The sequence below is a fragment of the Drosophila ficusphila genome, unplaced genomic scaffold, assembly GCF_018152265.1.
Source record: "Drosophila ficusphila isolate 14025-0441.05 unplaced genomic scaffold, ASM1815226v1 contig_580, whole genome shotgun sequence".
In the NCBI taxonomy this organism is placed as follows: domain Eukaryota; kingdom Metazoa; phylum Arthropoda; class Insecta; order Diptera; family Drosophilidae; genus Drosophila; species Drosophila ficusphila.
In genome coordinates, this window is record NW_025064510.1 from 837,966 (window position 1) to 854,837 (window position 16,872).

Below are 16,872 nucleotides of genomic sequence, written 5' to 3' on the forward strand. Positions count from 1 at the left end.
CGTGCTTTTTGTGAATTGAAGTGAAGGGAAGTTTAATTAATAATGCCGCGACCAAGACGATCGAATCTTTCCCGACAAAGCCGTAATGCAAGAAGACTACAAAATACTGCAAATGGAAGGTCTGAAGAAGAACAAAACATTGAACGTGAACAGAACCGCGTTAGAATAGGTCGACTTCGTGCTTCTCAATCAGCAGAGCAAAGAGAGGCAATCCGTAATACGGCTCGGTTGACAATGCAGAATCGTCGAGCTTACAACAGAGGTCAAGAAATAGATCATTTGCGACGCAGAAGAAATTTATCAAGTGCTGATTTGAATCGAGCAGCGTTTCAATACGATTGCATCACTGATTACAGCTTGCATCCTAGCGTTTGCATTGGGCAAATGGACGTTGTTTGCGAGTATTGCGGTGCACTGAAGTTTTCCGGAGAAACGCCTGGATTATGCTGCTTTAATGGTAAAGTTAAATTGCCATTGTTGACTCCGCCACCTGAGCCATTGTATTCGTTGCTTTGTGGTGAAACACAAGAATCACGCCACTTTCTTGCAAATACCCGAAAATACAATGGTTGTTTCCAAATGACGTCATTTGGGGCAGATATTATCGAAGAACGAGGATTTAATCCGACATTTAAGGTTTTTTTTTTGTTTGTATTACATAGAATATAGTTAAAGAATAACTTACTTTATCTTAGATACAAGGGCAGATTCACCATCGAATTGGATCATTACTACCTTTCGAAGATACACAAAAAAAATTTTTACAAATATATTTCATGGGCAACATGGAAGAACAACTTGATCGACGTCTAGCGATCAATGAAGGGATGAAGCGAGCAATTCTTCAAGACATGCAGTGTCTGCTTCATGAACATCATGCGATGGTCAGGTTGTTTAAGAGTGCTTTAGAGCGCATGCCAAATGATGACTATAAAGTTGTCATAAAAGCAGATAAACGACCATCTGGAACACACAAAAGGACATTTAATGCTCCAACAATAGACGAAGTCGCCATCCTGATTGTTGGTGAACAATTTGGAAACCGCGATATTGTGCTTAAACGTCGCGATACTGGGCAACTGCAACAAATATCTGAAACTCATCGATCATATGACGCGTTGCAATACCCGCTAATGTTTTGGCAAGGAGAAGATGGATATTATTTTAATATTAAAATGATTAATCCATTGAATGGTGAGTATTAGTATCATAATTTATTTCATTTATTTTTAAAAGACACTGATTTAAAATAATGCTTATTAAAAAAAATGGCTAATGGTGTATTCTTTGCCTTTAAAATTTGCATTTGAAATGGTTAATTATAAAATTTTTAATTTCAGGTGAAGAAACTACAAAGAAAGTAAGCTCAATGAATTATTACGCATATCGTTTGATGATTCGTCAAAATACTGACAACTATTTGCTGCGGTTTCGTCGATTGTTTCAGCAGTACTGCGTTGACATGTATGTAAAAATAGAAACTGAACGTTTAACATTCATTAGGTTGAACCAATCCAAACTGCGTTCTGAGGAGTACATCCATTTACGTGATGCAGTTAGTACTGAAGAAAATGCAGCTAATATTGGGCGACTAACTATTCTGCCAGCGACGTACATTGGTAGTCCACGTCATATGCATGAATATGCACAAGATGCAATGACATATGTTCGTCATTACGGTCGGCCAGATCTTTTTATTACTTTTACCTGTAATCCAAAATGGATAGAAATTACTCAATTGCTGCTTCCTGGACAAACATCAAATGATAGACCCGACATCACAGCACGTATTTTCAGGCAAAAAATTCGGTCTCTGAAGAACTTTATTGTTAAACAACGCGTCTTTGGAGATACTCGATGCTGGATGTATTCAATCGAATGGCAAAAGCGAGGCCTGCCGCACGCACATAACATCGTAACTTCTCGTTTCGTTAAGCAGTTGCAACTCACTACTCGTCAAGCAAACACATCTATCTCTGGAGTTGGTGAATCATCATTTTCATCAAACGCAACCGTCGATCTCAAAGCACACACCAGGGATAAAAAATATCGTACAGCACTGACTGTAGTAATCAGTGGCAAAATTACGGATTATCAACCTCATTTTGATTTAAACGCCCTAGGGTGGAACATACCACCAAATCTTGCTCTTGCTGATCCGTGGTTCTACAGTAGTCAGCGTATCGATTTGTTAATATGAGCTGGCATCTTTTACGAATTGCTTTGCGTTGGGCAAATGCGATTAGCCGAAAATCTGCCCATTTTGCAAAAAACGCGTCTTGGCTGGATCGCATCTGGAGGGATTTCGTTCTCAAATATGAGGCATTAGCACTTGCAGTGACCACTGAGCCCGTCATCCAATCGGAAATACCTTTTCAGAATACCTTTTCTCGACTCAGTTCAGGGCAATACTCAGTTCGTTTGCCTGCCAAAGCCAGTTTTGATATGCTCGGCGATTCATACGGTCGTGCCTTACGTCGATTTAAGACGCTAGAGGGCAAATTGCTCAAGGATTTGGAATTGAAGTCGCAATACGCTGCATTCATCAAAGAATTTATCGATCTACAGCATATGTCACTTGCTTCTGAGCAATCAGTAAGCTCGCAATATTACTTGCCTCATCATTGTGTGCAGAAGCCAGATAGTACAACCACAAAGTTACGAGTTGAATTCGATGGCTCAGCTAAAACGACCTCAGGATACTCTTTAAATGATTTGTTGTTTGCAGGTCCCTCAATACAGCCCAAAATCTTCAACACACTGCTTCGTTTTCGTTTTTTCAAAGTTGCATTATGCGAGGACATCTGCAACATGTATCGATGTGTCCGTGTCACTAGCCCTGATAACTATTTGCAGTCTATCTTATGGCGTGACAACCCAAATCAACAAGTCAAGGCTTATACGCTCGATACGGTTACCTACGGCACTAAGCCGGCTGCATTTCTGGCAATTCGTGCTATGCAGCAGCTATCCTATGATGAGAAAGCTGAGTTCCCGTTGGCAGCCAAAATAGTTCGCAGAGACTTTTATGTAGACGATCTCATATCTGGAGGTGACTCGATCGAGGAGCAGCTCAAATTCGTGAGCAGGTGAAGGAATTGCTATCCAAGGGTCATTTTCCAATTCGAAAATGGTGTTCAAATGAGGCAGCAGCTTTAGAAGGCGAAGCAGAAATTGATCGCGAGAAAATTTCCTAGTTTCGTTATGCAGCCCAACTCGTCGTTGGAGATACACGCTTTTTGTGACGCAAGTTTAGCAGCGTATGGCGCCTGCGTTTACGTCAGATCTGAAATTCATGGCTGTGTCTCAACTCATTTACTCTGTTCCAAATCTAGAGTTTCGCCCCTAAAAACCCTCACTATACCAAAATTGGAATTATGCGCAGCGCTATTGTTATCAGAGCTCATCTCAAACATTGCCCTAACCATTTCATCGGATTGTAATTTTTATGGTTGGTCTGATTCAACCAGAACGCTTTCTTGGATTCGTAAACCTCCATCAGATTTTAATATCTTTGTATCCAACAGAATGCCGCAGATTCAGGATCTCACCAAAGGCATGATATGGCGTCATGTACCAACACACTGGAACCCTGCCGATATATTATCGCGTGGATGTTCACCTCTCGAGCTCTTGGAGTCGAACCTATGGCGAGAGGGACCTCCATTTTTACGTTCGGATTCATCGTGCTGGCCAAATAAAGCGCCTATTGTGGACGACTTGCCTGAACGTCGTCGCATGGTTTTAGTTGTAACCGAGAAGCAGGATATCCCATACGATTGCAAATTTCAAAACTCATTTGGAAAGCTGCAGGCATCATCAGAAGAGCTGTTGGCAAGTTGGCCGTTCTGCCCTTTGAGACCACCTCGTCTGTCAGCGTGACTCTTCCAGCGGGGGGAGCATGTTCGGAGCAGAACCCCTAGTTTGTAAATTCTATCCTAAATTCAAATTCCAACTGCTAACGTAACGTAACGCAAACGTAAAGTTGTTTACCAACACCCGCATAATGTAATCGCGCCTAACTTTGCTTATCTTGTTTTTATCTATCTTCTTTATCATCACTTCTTATCGCAACTCTTAACCGATTTACATCTTTCGTTCGTACTCGCAAAAACCTCGCAAGCAAGTTGTCGGTCGCGATCTTGTAAGCGCAAAACGCACAAACATTGTACACAAGAACAAACAAATAACACGCAGAGACACAAATATAAAACCACATCTCATTTAAATCGCAAAACATTGGCCTTTTTTTGGAAGTGCACAAAGCGGTAGCAACAAATTAGTTGCATTCCTCTGAACAGATATCTTATTAACATGGTTGCCCATTGGCGTTCCAGATTCCTAAGTTTAGACTTATTTACATAGTTTATTGACCAGTAATATTGTCATGTTAAGTAAGTTATTGGTGAGTTCAAATTGCTTTTCTAAGAGATGATCTATTCTTTCTAGAGAGGTATTCGTATTATTATTTCCTGCAGCAACTTGGGCGTATGATTGATAGTGTGACGGCCCGCCGCCACAATAAATAAATAAATACAGTAGAATCCTATTATAACGACTCCGCTTATAATGTCCATCCAGGTTGTGCGCCGAAAACTAGATGGTTTGGTTGGTCCCCATACAAACATATATGAAAGGGCCTCCGCCTAATGCGTTTCCGCTTTTAGCGACAAACCGCTTATAGAAACAAAATTTTTCAAAAAAAAAATTAAAAAAATTCAACCGGATATTGCTTCGTGCCGAAAAAAATACAGTGCTTAAAAACACGCTGTATGAAATGTATGTACAGGGTGGGCCATTTAAATTTGACCCATTTGGCAACCCTGTAACTTTTGACAGCGTCGACAGATCGTCAAATGTCATACTACGTTGGAAGCGTCAGTCGAAGACAATTGATACCATGGAACAATACACTTCAAAGGAACGCGCTCAAATTGTTCAGCTCTACATTGAAAATAAATTCTCAATTGTGTTAAGCCAACGTGCGTTTCGTAACATGAATAAAGTTAAAAGTGCTCCAGTTAAAAATACAATTAAGTCTTTGTACGCAAAATTTGTAAACACCGGTAATCTAAGTAATGCCAGTCATGTATACAGGCAACGAACAAGACGTTCTAATGAAAATATCGAAGCTGTACGAGCCAGTATTGATGAGACTCCTACGACATCGACTTATCGACGATCTCAGGAATTAGGCATCGCTCGCACTACTCTATTATTCGTGAAAATGTCATGGATAACTTCTGGTTTCAACAAGACGGGGCAACTTGCCATACAGCTAGAGCAACAATCGATTTATTGCGAACATTGTTCCCTGGGCGGTTGATATCGAAAAGTGGTGATTTTGACTGGCCCCCAACATCACCAGATTTGACGGCACCAGACTTTTATTTGTGGGGATATTTGAAATCCAAGGTATACGCTAATAAACCAAAAACCTTAAGTCAACTAAAAGACAACATTAGACGTGAAATAGCCGCCATTTCGTCTGAAACATTGACCAAAGTCATGGAAAATGCTGAAAAAAGAATGCATTCGGCTGTCAGAGCTAAAGGTGCCCATTTACGTGATATCATTTTTAATAATAATTTGTAAAAAATCTCCTTGGACCAAAATAAATGATTTTTGGAATAAAAAAAAAATTGTCCACTTTTTTTTTTTTGTTTTAAGAATCAAGTGGGTCAACTTTAAATGGCCCACCCTGTATTTATCAGTGATCGGCACCCTTGTTAGGCACTGTCTGTTAGTTTTTTCTGTCGCTTTAACAACGCTGCTGCGAGAGAGAGAGAGAGTCGAAGTGCAATGCCGATGCACACTGCGTGTGCAGACCTTATAGCTTATTCCATGAGATGTCCCGTTATATTTCTAGTTTTTTCTGCTTTTTTCCAGGTAAAACTAAATGTGTAAATTCGCCAAATGCAATGTGTACAAAAATAAGCTCATTCAGTTTTTAGTATTATGAGAAACCCATATTTTTGAATAAAATTTATTAAATTAAATTAATTAAATTAAATTAAAAAATTAATTTGATTTGTTTTAAAAACCTTTTACGAGTCAGCAACCATAAATAAACAAACAAACAAAAATTTGTTGTTCCTTTTGCTTAGTGCGTCTTCCGGGTATAACAACGAATAACACTGGTCAACAAAAAAAATAAAATCGTTTGTTTCCTTTAATTTTTTTGTGTTTCTTTCTCAAAATAACGTGTATTTTTAAAATATGGTAACAGTTTTTCTCTAACAGCTTTTGTTTTTGAGTTACAGCTAACTACCCTCCATTACTATTGATTAGTCGTGGGGCGGGTCTTCCAGAAATCACAAACCAAAGTTTGTTGAATAATGAAGAACGCGAGCAGAACTTGGTTAAACGTTATAAAATTCACTTTTTATTCACTATTTCTCCGACTTCGCGTCATTCGTTTTGGTTATGAGTAATTTCCTAGGCAAAAAGAAATCTGACAACCACGTCGAGCTTGTTGAGTCCATGCTATCGAACTTGCAAGAGTTAGGGTGCAACATGAGCATAAAAATCCACTTCCTGCACTCACATTTAGACCGATTTCCACAAAATCTGGGTGATTTTAGTGAGGAGCAGGGTGAAAGATTTCATCAGGATCTTCGAACAATGGAAGAGCGGTATCAGGGGCGGTGGGACTCACATATGATGGCAGACTACTGCTGGAGTTTGCAACGTGATCTACCTAAAGTCGTCCATTCCAGAAAATCGTATAAAAGATCATTTGATAGTGTTCAATAGAAATTTTGTTAACATCATTTATTAATTTTCTGTTCTTTTTTATCAAAATAATAAAACTCTATATTTCAAAAACTGAAGCTGTTAGCAATCTTCCAGTATTTTTTCCATACTCAGGGCCATAGAAATACCCAATAACAGATAAAAAAAATAAAGGAAACAAGACTTGTGTTGACCAGTGTAATCGTCGGTCCCTTGAAAGTCGCTATAACCGGATTCTTCTGTAAATATAAATACAAAAAACACAATAAGTAACTTATTTCAAATGCGCGGGCAATCGATAACTATCCACGCAACCCTGGACAAACAATCGATAACGATTTACGCAACTCTGATAAAGCGATAGATATCGACAACTATTTACGCAGCCCAAACAACCTAATATTTGAGTTTTTATTAAAACCGTTATTCTTGTTATTATAAACAGGTTGGTTGAACCTTAAATTATTATTATTTATTTTTGGTGCAGAATAAGATGTCATAAGACAACACCTTATTTCCCCTTCAAGTGGACTGTATTTAAATTTGAGCTTTTTCTTTATTAAAATTACACATGGTTCCTTTTCTTGTATTTTCTTGTTACATACTAAAAACTCGATCTCTTCCAATACCAAAATTAGTGTGTCGCAGCACAAAATATACCAAATAAAAATACTGAAATATGTTTATATAACAGCTGCAATGCGTTCATCAACATCCCGGGCCGCCCTGAAACATGGTTTCTGAATTGGGGAGTATTGCTAGCTTGGTGATGGGTCGGGTCATCTCTCCGGTAGACGTCTTAAGCTTTACGGCGCGTACAAGTCCATCTGGTCCTGGGTGTGCTTCCACTACACGAGCCAGTATCCAAGCTGCTGGTGGGAGATTTGAATCCTTTACAAGAACAATATTATCCACTGCGATGTTAGGTTCCTTATTGTTCCACTTGTGACGTTGTTGCAAAGTTGTCAGATACTCCTGGTGCCAGCGTTTCCAAAATCCCTGATACATCGATTGCAGGTGCTGCCAGTAGTCCAAGCGACTGATAGGCAAATGAGATAGATCACCTTCTGGAACAGTTGTGAATGGGCGTCCGATGAGAAAGTGAGCTGGAGACAAATATGTGAGATCAGTATCAGGTGTATAGCAAAGCGGTCGCGAGTTCACAATCGCACTAATCTGAGCAATCAGGGTTTGCATTTGTTCAAACGTTAAAATGGATTTTCCCACGACGCGTCGAAGGTGTAGTTTCACGGAGCGTACTGAAGACTCCCACTTTCCTCCCCAGTGCGGAGAATGTGGCGGTATGAAGCTCCACTTGATTGAAAATAAAAGTTCTTGCATGTCGTCTAGAATCCGTTTGGCACCGACAAAATTTGTGCCATTATCGCTGAAGATCTGCGAGCATTTTCCTCGAAGAGACATAAAACGTCGGAGACAGGCTAAGAAGGTGTCTGTGCTAAGGTCGGTGGCCAACTCCAAGTGAATGGCTGACGTTACAAGGCAGACAAACAGACATATGTAGCCCTTAGTCTTTCGGGGATTACGTCCTCTTCTTTCCTTCAAAATGAATGGTCCAGCGTAATCACAGCCTGAGTGCTGGAAGGGTAGTGCCTCTGTTATTCGAATGCCTGGGAGATCGGCCATGAATTGCTGCGCTGTGGCATTACGTTGGCGAAAGCATTTGATACATTTGTGCACCAGATTCCTTATAAGATTACGCGCTCCAAAAATCCAATATTTTTGACGAGTAATGACTAACAAAGCAGAAACTCCTGGATGAAGATTTACAGTGTGTTCATGTTCCAATATCATTCTTGTGATGCGGTGCGATTTCGGAAGCAATATAGGATGTTTGACATCAGTTGGTAGCTGGGAATGCCTTAGTCGTCCACCGACTCGAAGAAGGCCGTTCTTGCAGACAATCGGTGAAAGCTTGATCAATTGGGAGCGGCTCCGAAGTGGCTTATTTTCCAATAGTAAAGCCTTATCATCCTTAAAACTTGCCTGAGCCACTTGAAGACAAAGAATGCGAGCAGCGTGGATCTCCTCAAAGGTGAGCCCTTTTCCACTTGACAGCGTGCCTGATTTGCTAGCCTTGGTCCTTTGAATAAAGCGTAAAACGTGAGCCACAATTCGAACCAGTTTTGTCCAAGACGAGATGCGTTGAGCCAACTCTTCTATTGTTGAAAACGAAGCCACCTCCTGAGTCGTCAATACGATGGTCTTCACTTCTTCCTGGCCATGTTTTTCTGAAAAAGAAGAACAGAACTTTGAACAGCTCAACTTCACCGCGAGTCTTGTAGCCATGAAGGTCCCATCCACCACAGGTCAAAATGGAGCAATTCTGCAGCAAGCATGCCTCTTGTGGCGCAATCGGCGGGATTTTCCTTTGTATTTACATGGTGCCAGGCATTGCGTGGCAAAACATCTAGAATTTCCGAGGTTCTATTCGCAACAAATGTTTTTAGCTTCGAGGGTGAGTGCGAGAGCCAAGCCAAAACGATGGTTGAGTCGCACCATGCGTGTATTTCAACGTCCTTGTGTTGTAAAGCAGCCTTTATTGATATGATCAAGCGACTTAGTAGCAGAGCTCCACACAGTTCGAGGCGAGGTAGTGATTGCTGCTTGAGCGGAGCAACTCGGGTTTTTCCAGCTATGAGTGAAACGGAGATAGTGCCATTTCCTCGCACTACTCGGCTGTAGACGACAGCGGAATATGCTTTAATGGAGGCATCCGAAAATCCGTGCAGTTCGATGTGATCTACCTCGTTGTCAACAAATCTTGGTATACGTAGTTCTTGAATTATATTTAGATCGCTCCGGCATTTGTTCCACCAATCAGCAATTTTTGAAGGAAGTTCTGTATCCCAACCAAGATCGAGTAGCCACAACTCTTGAAACAGCATTTTAAATTGTACCACCACTGGCGACAGAACACCCAGTGGGTCAAAGATGCGTGCCACGTCCGACAGCACTTGTCGTTTGGTGTTGCGTGGATTTGCTGAGAGGGACACCTTGAATGATAATGTATCTTCGTGCGGATCCCAATGAATGCCAAGAACCTTTGCTGCCGAATTGGGTTCCTTGCCTTGACCTTTGGTTACTATGCGCGGGGAATTGGAGACCCACTTGCCAAGCTCCATGCCTGCACATTTCATTAGTTGGATCAATTCTCTTTGATTGCAAATGAGCTCCTCCTCAGTGTATGCTCCCGTCAGTACGTCGTCCACATAAAACTCTTCCTTTAAGATTTTGGCAGCAACTGGAAACTCGTTCTTATGGTCATTAGCCAACTGATCCAGGACCCTCACAGCCAAGAATGGTGCGCTAGAGGTGCCGTAAGTTACCGTGGAAAGCTCATAGTGCTTGATAGGTAGTGTTTCATTTTCTCTCCATACGATACGCTGGTAGTTGCAGTGATTGGCCGCCACCCAGTTTGTCTATACATTTTGACAATATCTGCAGAAAACACAAATTTATACATTCTGAAGCGTATACAAATCGAGAATAAGTTTCGCAAAATACTGGGACCAATATGCAGCGCTTCGTTTAAGGACTTTCCATTAGTATCCTTAAATGAGCCGTCGAATACTACCCTCAATTTTTGGGTAATTACTGGATGGTGTGGCAAGTAAAAACTAGGCCCTTTCTGAGTGTCTTCTGGCGATAATTCACGCATATGACCTAGACTAAGGTACTCACGCATAAACTGAACATACTGTGCGTGCAGGTTTGGATCCTGCTTTAGGCGGCGTTCCACACCCTTGAATCTTGCAAGTGCTCCTTGTAGGGTATCTCAAAACTGTTCCTTGGGGTCCTTGAACGGAAGTTCGACTATGTAACGCCCCTCGTGATCCCGAGTGTGTGTGTTCATAAAGTGTTGTTCAACTTCGTCGTCGTCTGACGACGATCTGAAACTCCTGGTTGATGTCTTCCAGCTCCCAAAAACGTCTCAGTGACGCGTCAATGTCAACGACCGTGTGCATTGTTGTTGTCGATGAAGATCCGGTGGTCATGATAGAGGTTATGACCCATCCAAACACTGTAGAAATGGCGATGATGTTTCCTTTACTGTCAAATAGTTTTTGTCCTGTGAACACGGACCATACGTAATCGCTGCCCAATAAAATATCGACTGGCGCCAACGATTGATAGTCAGAATCTGCAAGCTCAAAGCCATCGAATGCCTTAAGTGCTGAGGCTTCGATATTGTGTCTTGCCAACCTGGAAGTAATCTTGCTGAGTACGTGGGCACGTACCTTCATTTTATGCTCAGAGATCCTTGACTGCATATCCAGTGTACTGCAGCCTTTAGTTGTCTCAGCCTTGATCGATGAAATTCCAGACACCAAAATACGTGATGGCGAGCGTGCTAGCCCAAGTGCCTGTATGCACCGCTCCGAGATATAAGACAGTTCCGATCCACTGTCCAGTAGCACCCGACAGATGATATGCGATCCTTGGGCGTTTCGAACCAACACCAAGGCAGTTGGCAACGCACTCTTGCGTAACCCTTGTGGCTGTTTACCAGTTGTTGATCCTGAGTACGTGGATTCGGTTCCTGGAGTGATTTGCGCACGTGCAATGTGGCTGATAGTCGAAGTTGTAGCTTCGTGAGAGCTGAGAACGGGCGGTTCCTCCTCCCTTGTCTGTGTCCGAGCCACAGCGGCTTGCGAATTAGACATTTCTGCGTGTAGTAAGGAGTGATGACGATTATGACAAATCTTGCATGTAAATTTGGATTCACACTTGCGTGACACATGCCCTGGCTTGAGGCAGTTAAAGCACAAGGATTTTGCTTAAACAAACGTGCGTCTCTGCTCTATAGATAAAGCATCGAACTTTGGACAAACATAGATCTTGTGATCCTTAGAGTTGCATTTCAAGCAAGCACCTTCCTCCGTCGATACCAAAGCGTATGAGGATCGCTTGGCTTTGCTTTGTTGTTGCCCCGACTTGAAGTTTACGTCAGCCTCACTTTTGTTGAGTTCAAATTCCTCGCAGCGTCGGTCTAAGAACTTTAGTAGATCGTTTACGGATGGAGATTCCAGTTCACGACTTCCTTCAATCCATTTGCGTCGAGTTTCAGCGTCAATCTTGGCCAGGATTAAATGTATAATCCAGCAGTCCCTGGTTGTTTGTCCTACTGCGTCCAAACCGCGCACAATCTCGGTAGCGCCATCTGTCACCTTGCGCAGAACTGTAACATCTGCTTTGGATGTTGACGGTAAATTTACAAAGGTTTCCAGTAAGGTATTGACGATGTGTCGAGGTCGATTGTAGCGTTCAATTAGACAAGTCCATGCAGCTCCGTAGGCTGTATCCGTTATTGGCATATGACGTATCAAATCCACAGCTTCTCCCGTAATGTATGTTTTTAAGTAGTGGAATTTTTGTATGTCTGTCAAATGCTGCTTGCTGTGAATTGTACTCTCAAAGATGTTCTTGAATGCTGGCCACTCCTTGTAGTCACCAGAGAACAGCTTGATATGTATTTTTGGCAGTTCGTTCTGGATTGCATTTGCCGTCGAATTCGTTTGCAAGAACGCAGAGTGTTGCTCCGCCAAACGTTGGTTGAGCTCTTGTTGTTGTTGTAGAAAACGAAAAAGGTTTTCGTTTCCTATCCCTGATGCACTTGATGCAGCACCGTCCCTGTTTTCAGAGTTCGTTCCGTTGTTGCTTTCTCCACGACTCTCCATTGATGACTCTCTAGCTCGCTTTAAAGACTGAAGCAATGTGTTAGCTTGCAAGAACTTCTCTTCATACTTATCATTGTCGATGGCTGGATCAACATATCCCTCCTCCTCGTCGAAAAGGGCCATTTTGTCGCTAAGGGTCTCAAACTCCTTCCAAACGATGTGAAGCCTGTCCAGAAGCACAGTTATCTCATCCAGTTCCCAATTTGATCCCGCACGTGGATCTTGTGACGCAGTTAGCAAGCGCGTGAGGCTTGCCTTAGCGCGGCTTCTGGCCGCCTTTACTATCTTCATTTGCTCCATGGTAATCTTAATTGTATCCGGTTCCGAATGACCAAAGTTATGGTGCAGAATAAGATGTCATAAGACAACACCTTATTTCCCCTTCAAGTGGACTGTATTTAAATTTGAGCTTTTTCTTTATTAAAATTACACATGGTTCCTTTTCTTGTATTTTCTTGTTACATACTAAAAACTCGATCTCTTCCAATACCAAAATTAGTGTGTCGCAGCACAAAATATACCAAATAAAAATACTGAAATATGTTTATATAACAGCTGCAATGCGTTCATCAACAATTTTATTATGTTAATAATTGTTATTAGCTTGTCTTGATTTATAATTTAAATGTCGTACCCAGTGGCGGATCTAGGGGGGGCGAAAGGGGCAAGTGCGCCGGGCGCCAAATCTAAGGGGCGCAAAATCGTATTTGAATTACACTGTATGTTTCGAAAAATCATGTTCGTCTAACCAAATAATTATAAGAAGTAGGAAGCTAGCTTCGGCAAGCCGAAGCTTATATACCCTTACAGTCATCAAATATGTCGATAGAAATGCATAAAGGCTAAACATCATCGAAGCTATGACGATTCTATAAATTTTCCAAATTTTCGACTATTGTTTAATTCATATTTCCAGAGTTGATAGAAAACTCTATATTCCAAAACCATTCTGATGAAAAACGACGATGTCATAATTTAGTTTCCATAATTTCTATATAGATTTTTATGATCTTTCCTATGGCAGCTATATAACTACGTTGTCAGATTTTAATGAAATTTTTTCTCAATTCAAGGGTCAATAAAAAATCCATATTTTGCTCGTGGGAATAAAATCAACGATGTTATAATTTTTTTTTCCATTATTTATATATATTTTTTTGATCTATCAATATGATTATAGCACTTGGAAGTGAAAAGTGAGATTTTAGCTCAAAACATCGCAGTTAATTTATTTTTTAAAAATAGAACAAAATTAAAAATAAAAAAACTCTTCCTGATTACCTGCATATTTATGTGGAGCCTTTGTGTTAAAAATTTGAAAAGGATCGGTTCGGTAGATTTTGAGTTCTGATGTTCACCGACTTTCAAAATAACGTTTTCGGGAAAATCGATTCAAAGTATTTTTATACGTTAAAATACGTCCAAATTCGGTCGTTTAAAACGCTGTAACTCCGTTAGTTTGACTCTGACTAAAATATATTGGTCTTTAGAAAATAAAATTTAAAAACAAATTTTTAAAAAAATTAAAAAAAATAATTTTTTTTTTTTAAATTTTAAAACTTTACCATTAATAAACCTTCAAATACTCAAAATATTTTAAATGTTATTAATTTGAAAAACAATAATCTGTCACGTTTGTAAGGCAGAGGGGTGGGGGGCGCAAATTTTCCACTTTGCCCCGGGCGCCAGTAACCCTAGATACGCCACTGGTCGTACCTCATATGAATTTGACTCATGATTTTTTCTCTGTGTAAAATTGTGTCACTGAAGACAAAATCTAATCTGGCCATTATGGCATCAACATTTAATACTGTCCCGTGATTAGTTAGTGCGTCATTTGCCGTACCTGTTATTTTGTTTCTTGAAATTGATAGAGCGGAAAGAAATCTTCCACTGCCTCTAGTTTATTGTCCCATGGCTATTTAAGCCGCTTCTCTCCAACTAACATATTTATCTTCTTCCTCTCTAAATTCTCTCACGGATTTGATGATTTCATAAGAAGTTTCGCAATTAATACTCGGGTTGACGACTTCAACTTGATAGTCTTCAACCTTATTTATTTTGTGTGTTAACTGAGTTCTAAGAGTTACAATTTCTTCTTTTAATGGATTGAGTTCGTAATTTACAATTTATTTTATTAATTCCCCGACGTTTAATACTGTATTGTTCGATGCAGCCTGGCTGGCAGAGGATGTAGAAGGTATGGGAGGAGTCATTATTATTTTTTTTTTTTCAAAATCTGATATTAAATCTTCCACTTTATTTTTTTTTAAATAAAAACTTATTTTATTCTAAATACGAGGTGCTCACGGCTTCTCCTCCTTGGTCTCCGGGGGACGTCTTTCAGGATCCTCGATGATTGATTCAGTCTTGGTGGTGTTGGTGGTGTTGGTGGCGAGGGATTGCCCTTTAGCCCTTGCTTCTTTGTGTGTTGGCGAGGGATTGCCCTTCAGCCTAGTTACCTTTTTGTGTGGTGGCGAGGGATTTCCCTTCAGCCCTTCCTTCTTGGGTTAGAATTTTATTTTTTTTGGCTTGATTTTTTTTTAAACACTTTGTCTTTCTTTTCACTTTTTTTACTTGCAGATGTTTTACATTTTTTTTTTTTTGATTTTATTTTTATATAAACACTGAAGAGGCGGGGCGTCCTTCTTGAAGGCAGCAAAAAACTCCTGGTCTGTGACGGCTGGGGGTGTTAGCTGTGGGGGCAAGAAATAACACACGACGATCGCGAAAAGTAAAAAAGACTAGAACTTCGATTATGGCGCGGACCGGCCGGGCGTTTATTTCATGCGTTGACGTATTGGAACTAATTTAAGCTAAGCTAAGCTAGGCGCTTGGAGGCGCAGCGGAGACTTCTCGCGCTCGGGGAGTGGAGAGCCTGGACGGCCGAGCGCGACATGCTCCAAGCTTCGGGAGAGGGAGAGTGCGGTGTGGGGAGAAGCTCCGGGAGAGGGAGAGCGGGAGAGGCCTGAACATCCCGCCCCCCTTGCAACCGCTGGCGTTGCAACATAATTAGCCCTGGTTGCAGGCGCCGGACAGGATCCAGCCGAATATGGTCTTCTGGGCCACCGGCAATCCCTCGGCGACCAGGTGGAATCCTGGTTGGATGACCTTGGCGTAGACATCCGCACCCAGGACCATGGAAATCGACGCCGGCAGATAGAACCGCTTGTCGGCCAGCGGAAGGTCCTTGTAGCGGCCGACGACAGACTCGTCGATCGCTCGGATGGGGGTGCGGACGCCGACGCCGGGCTCGATCTTTAGGACGACATCCAACGCAGCTCCCTCGACGACCTTCGATCGGAGGATCGCCGTGCACACCCTCTCTTTTCCGACATTGGTGGTCGGCAGACGAAGGCTGGACGCCAGGGTGGCGTCGATGCAGCTTTGAGGCGAGCAGGGGTCGATGAGAGCCACGGTGTCCACGATCTTCGGACCCGCCTCCAGGGTGACCAAGGCCGTTGGAAGGACGTTGACGACGTGGTGTTGAAGGAGGGTTGCCAACGTCGGAGCAGCGCGCGCTGCGCGAGTCGAGGGCTCTGGTGTCGAGGATGCTGAGCGCGGTGGAGAAGCAAGCGCTCTGCGAGTTGGCGGATCTTGCCGGCGCGAACGCTGCTGAGAAGCGGAGCCCCTTTTGGAAGGCTTGGAAGGCTCGGTGATGTGGAGCAGCGTGTGATGCTCCTCATCGCACGTTCTGCACCGGTCACCGCTACGGCAGTCCCCTTGCGAATGCTCGTGGGCAAGGCAATTTGCGCAGTACTTATTAACCAGAACTGCCCGTAGCCGCTTCTCCGCGCTCAGCTTGAGGAACCTCTGGCACCTCTTTAGAGGGTGGATCCCCCGGCAGACTCGGCACCGGTAGGACTGCGTGCCTCGAGTCCGCCTGCTCTCCAACACTTGAGCGTTCTGCTTACGCGGAGCCATTGTCTACGGATGTCGGCGTTGGATCATGAAAAAGAAAAAAACACAGGAAGATGTTTTATAATGAAAAGATTCGGGCCTTACGGACTACGGACAACGAAGTATGGATTACTGGGTAGAAGTTTGGGGAGCCTCTCCGGGAAGGAGAACAATTTTGGCTACTGGACGCCGGACAATGCCGCGCGCTGTCCGGATGTCGACTACGCGGACATTGCCATCGGCTCCAGGAAAGACGGAGTCGATTCTACCGAGTCGCCACTCATTTGAGGGCAGATTGTCGTCTTTGATGACGACCATGTCCCCGACACGCATATTCTCGGTGGGACACTTCCACTTGTTGCGCTTGTGGAGCTCTTTCAGGTATTCATCCTTCCATCGAGCGCGGAATTGCTGATGGAGCGCTTTCAAGTGTTGCCACCTGTTTAATATTGTCTTAGATTCTCCCTTTACTTCGGGCTCCACTATGGATAGAAGAGGGCCGCCGACAAGAAAGTGCCCTGGTGTCAACGCTAGAAGA

At 42.4% G+C, this 16,872-nt stretch overlaps 1 protein-coding gene across 1 annotated transcript; it reads left to right on the forward strand.

The window, feature by feature from the left end:
• Positions 1-985: 985 nt before the first annotated feature.
• On the forward strand, positions 986-3,882 carry LOC122320478. Its single transcript, XM_043208587.1, has 4 exons — positions 986-1,194; positions 1,341-1,915; positions 2,857-3,089; positions 3,528-3,882. Exons 1-4 carry the CDS (start codon positions 1,134-1,136, stop codon positions 3,880-3,882), a joined length of 1,224 nt encoding a protein of 407 aa, XP_043064522.1. The 5' UTR covers positions 986-1,133.
• Positions 3,883-16,872: the final 12,990 nt, after the last annotated feature.

Coding starts and splice junctions, on each gene's coding strand:
- LOC122320478 (XM_043208587.1), top strand. CDS start 1,134: ATGTTTTGGCAAGGAGAAGATGGATATTATTTTAATATTAAAATGATT. Junction 1,195..1,340: donor AATGATTAATCCATTGAATG/GTGAGTATTAGT, acceptor TTTTAATTTCAG/GTGAAGAAACTACAAAGAAA. Junction 1,916..2,856: donor TGCCGCACGCACATAACATC/GTAACTTCTCGT, acceptor AACTATTTGCAG/TCTATCTTATGGCGTGACAA.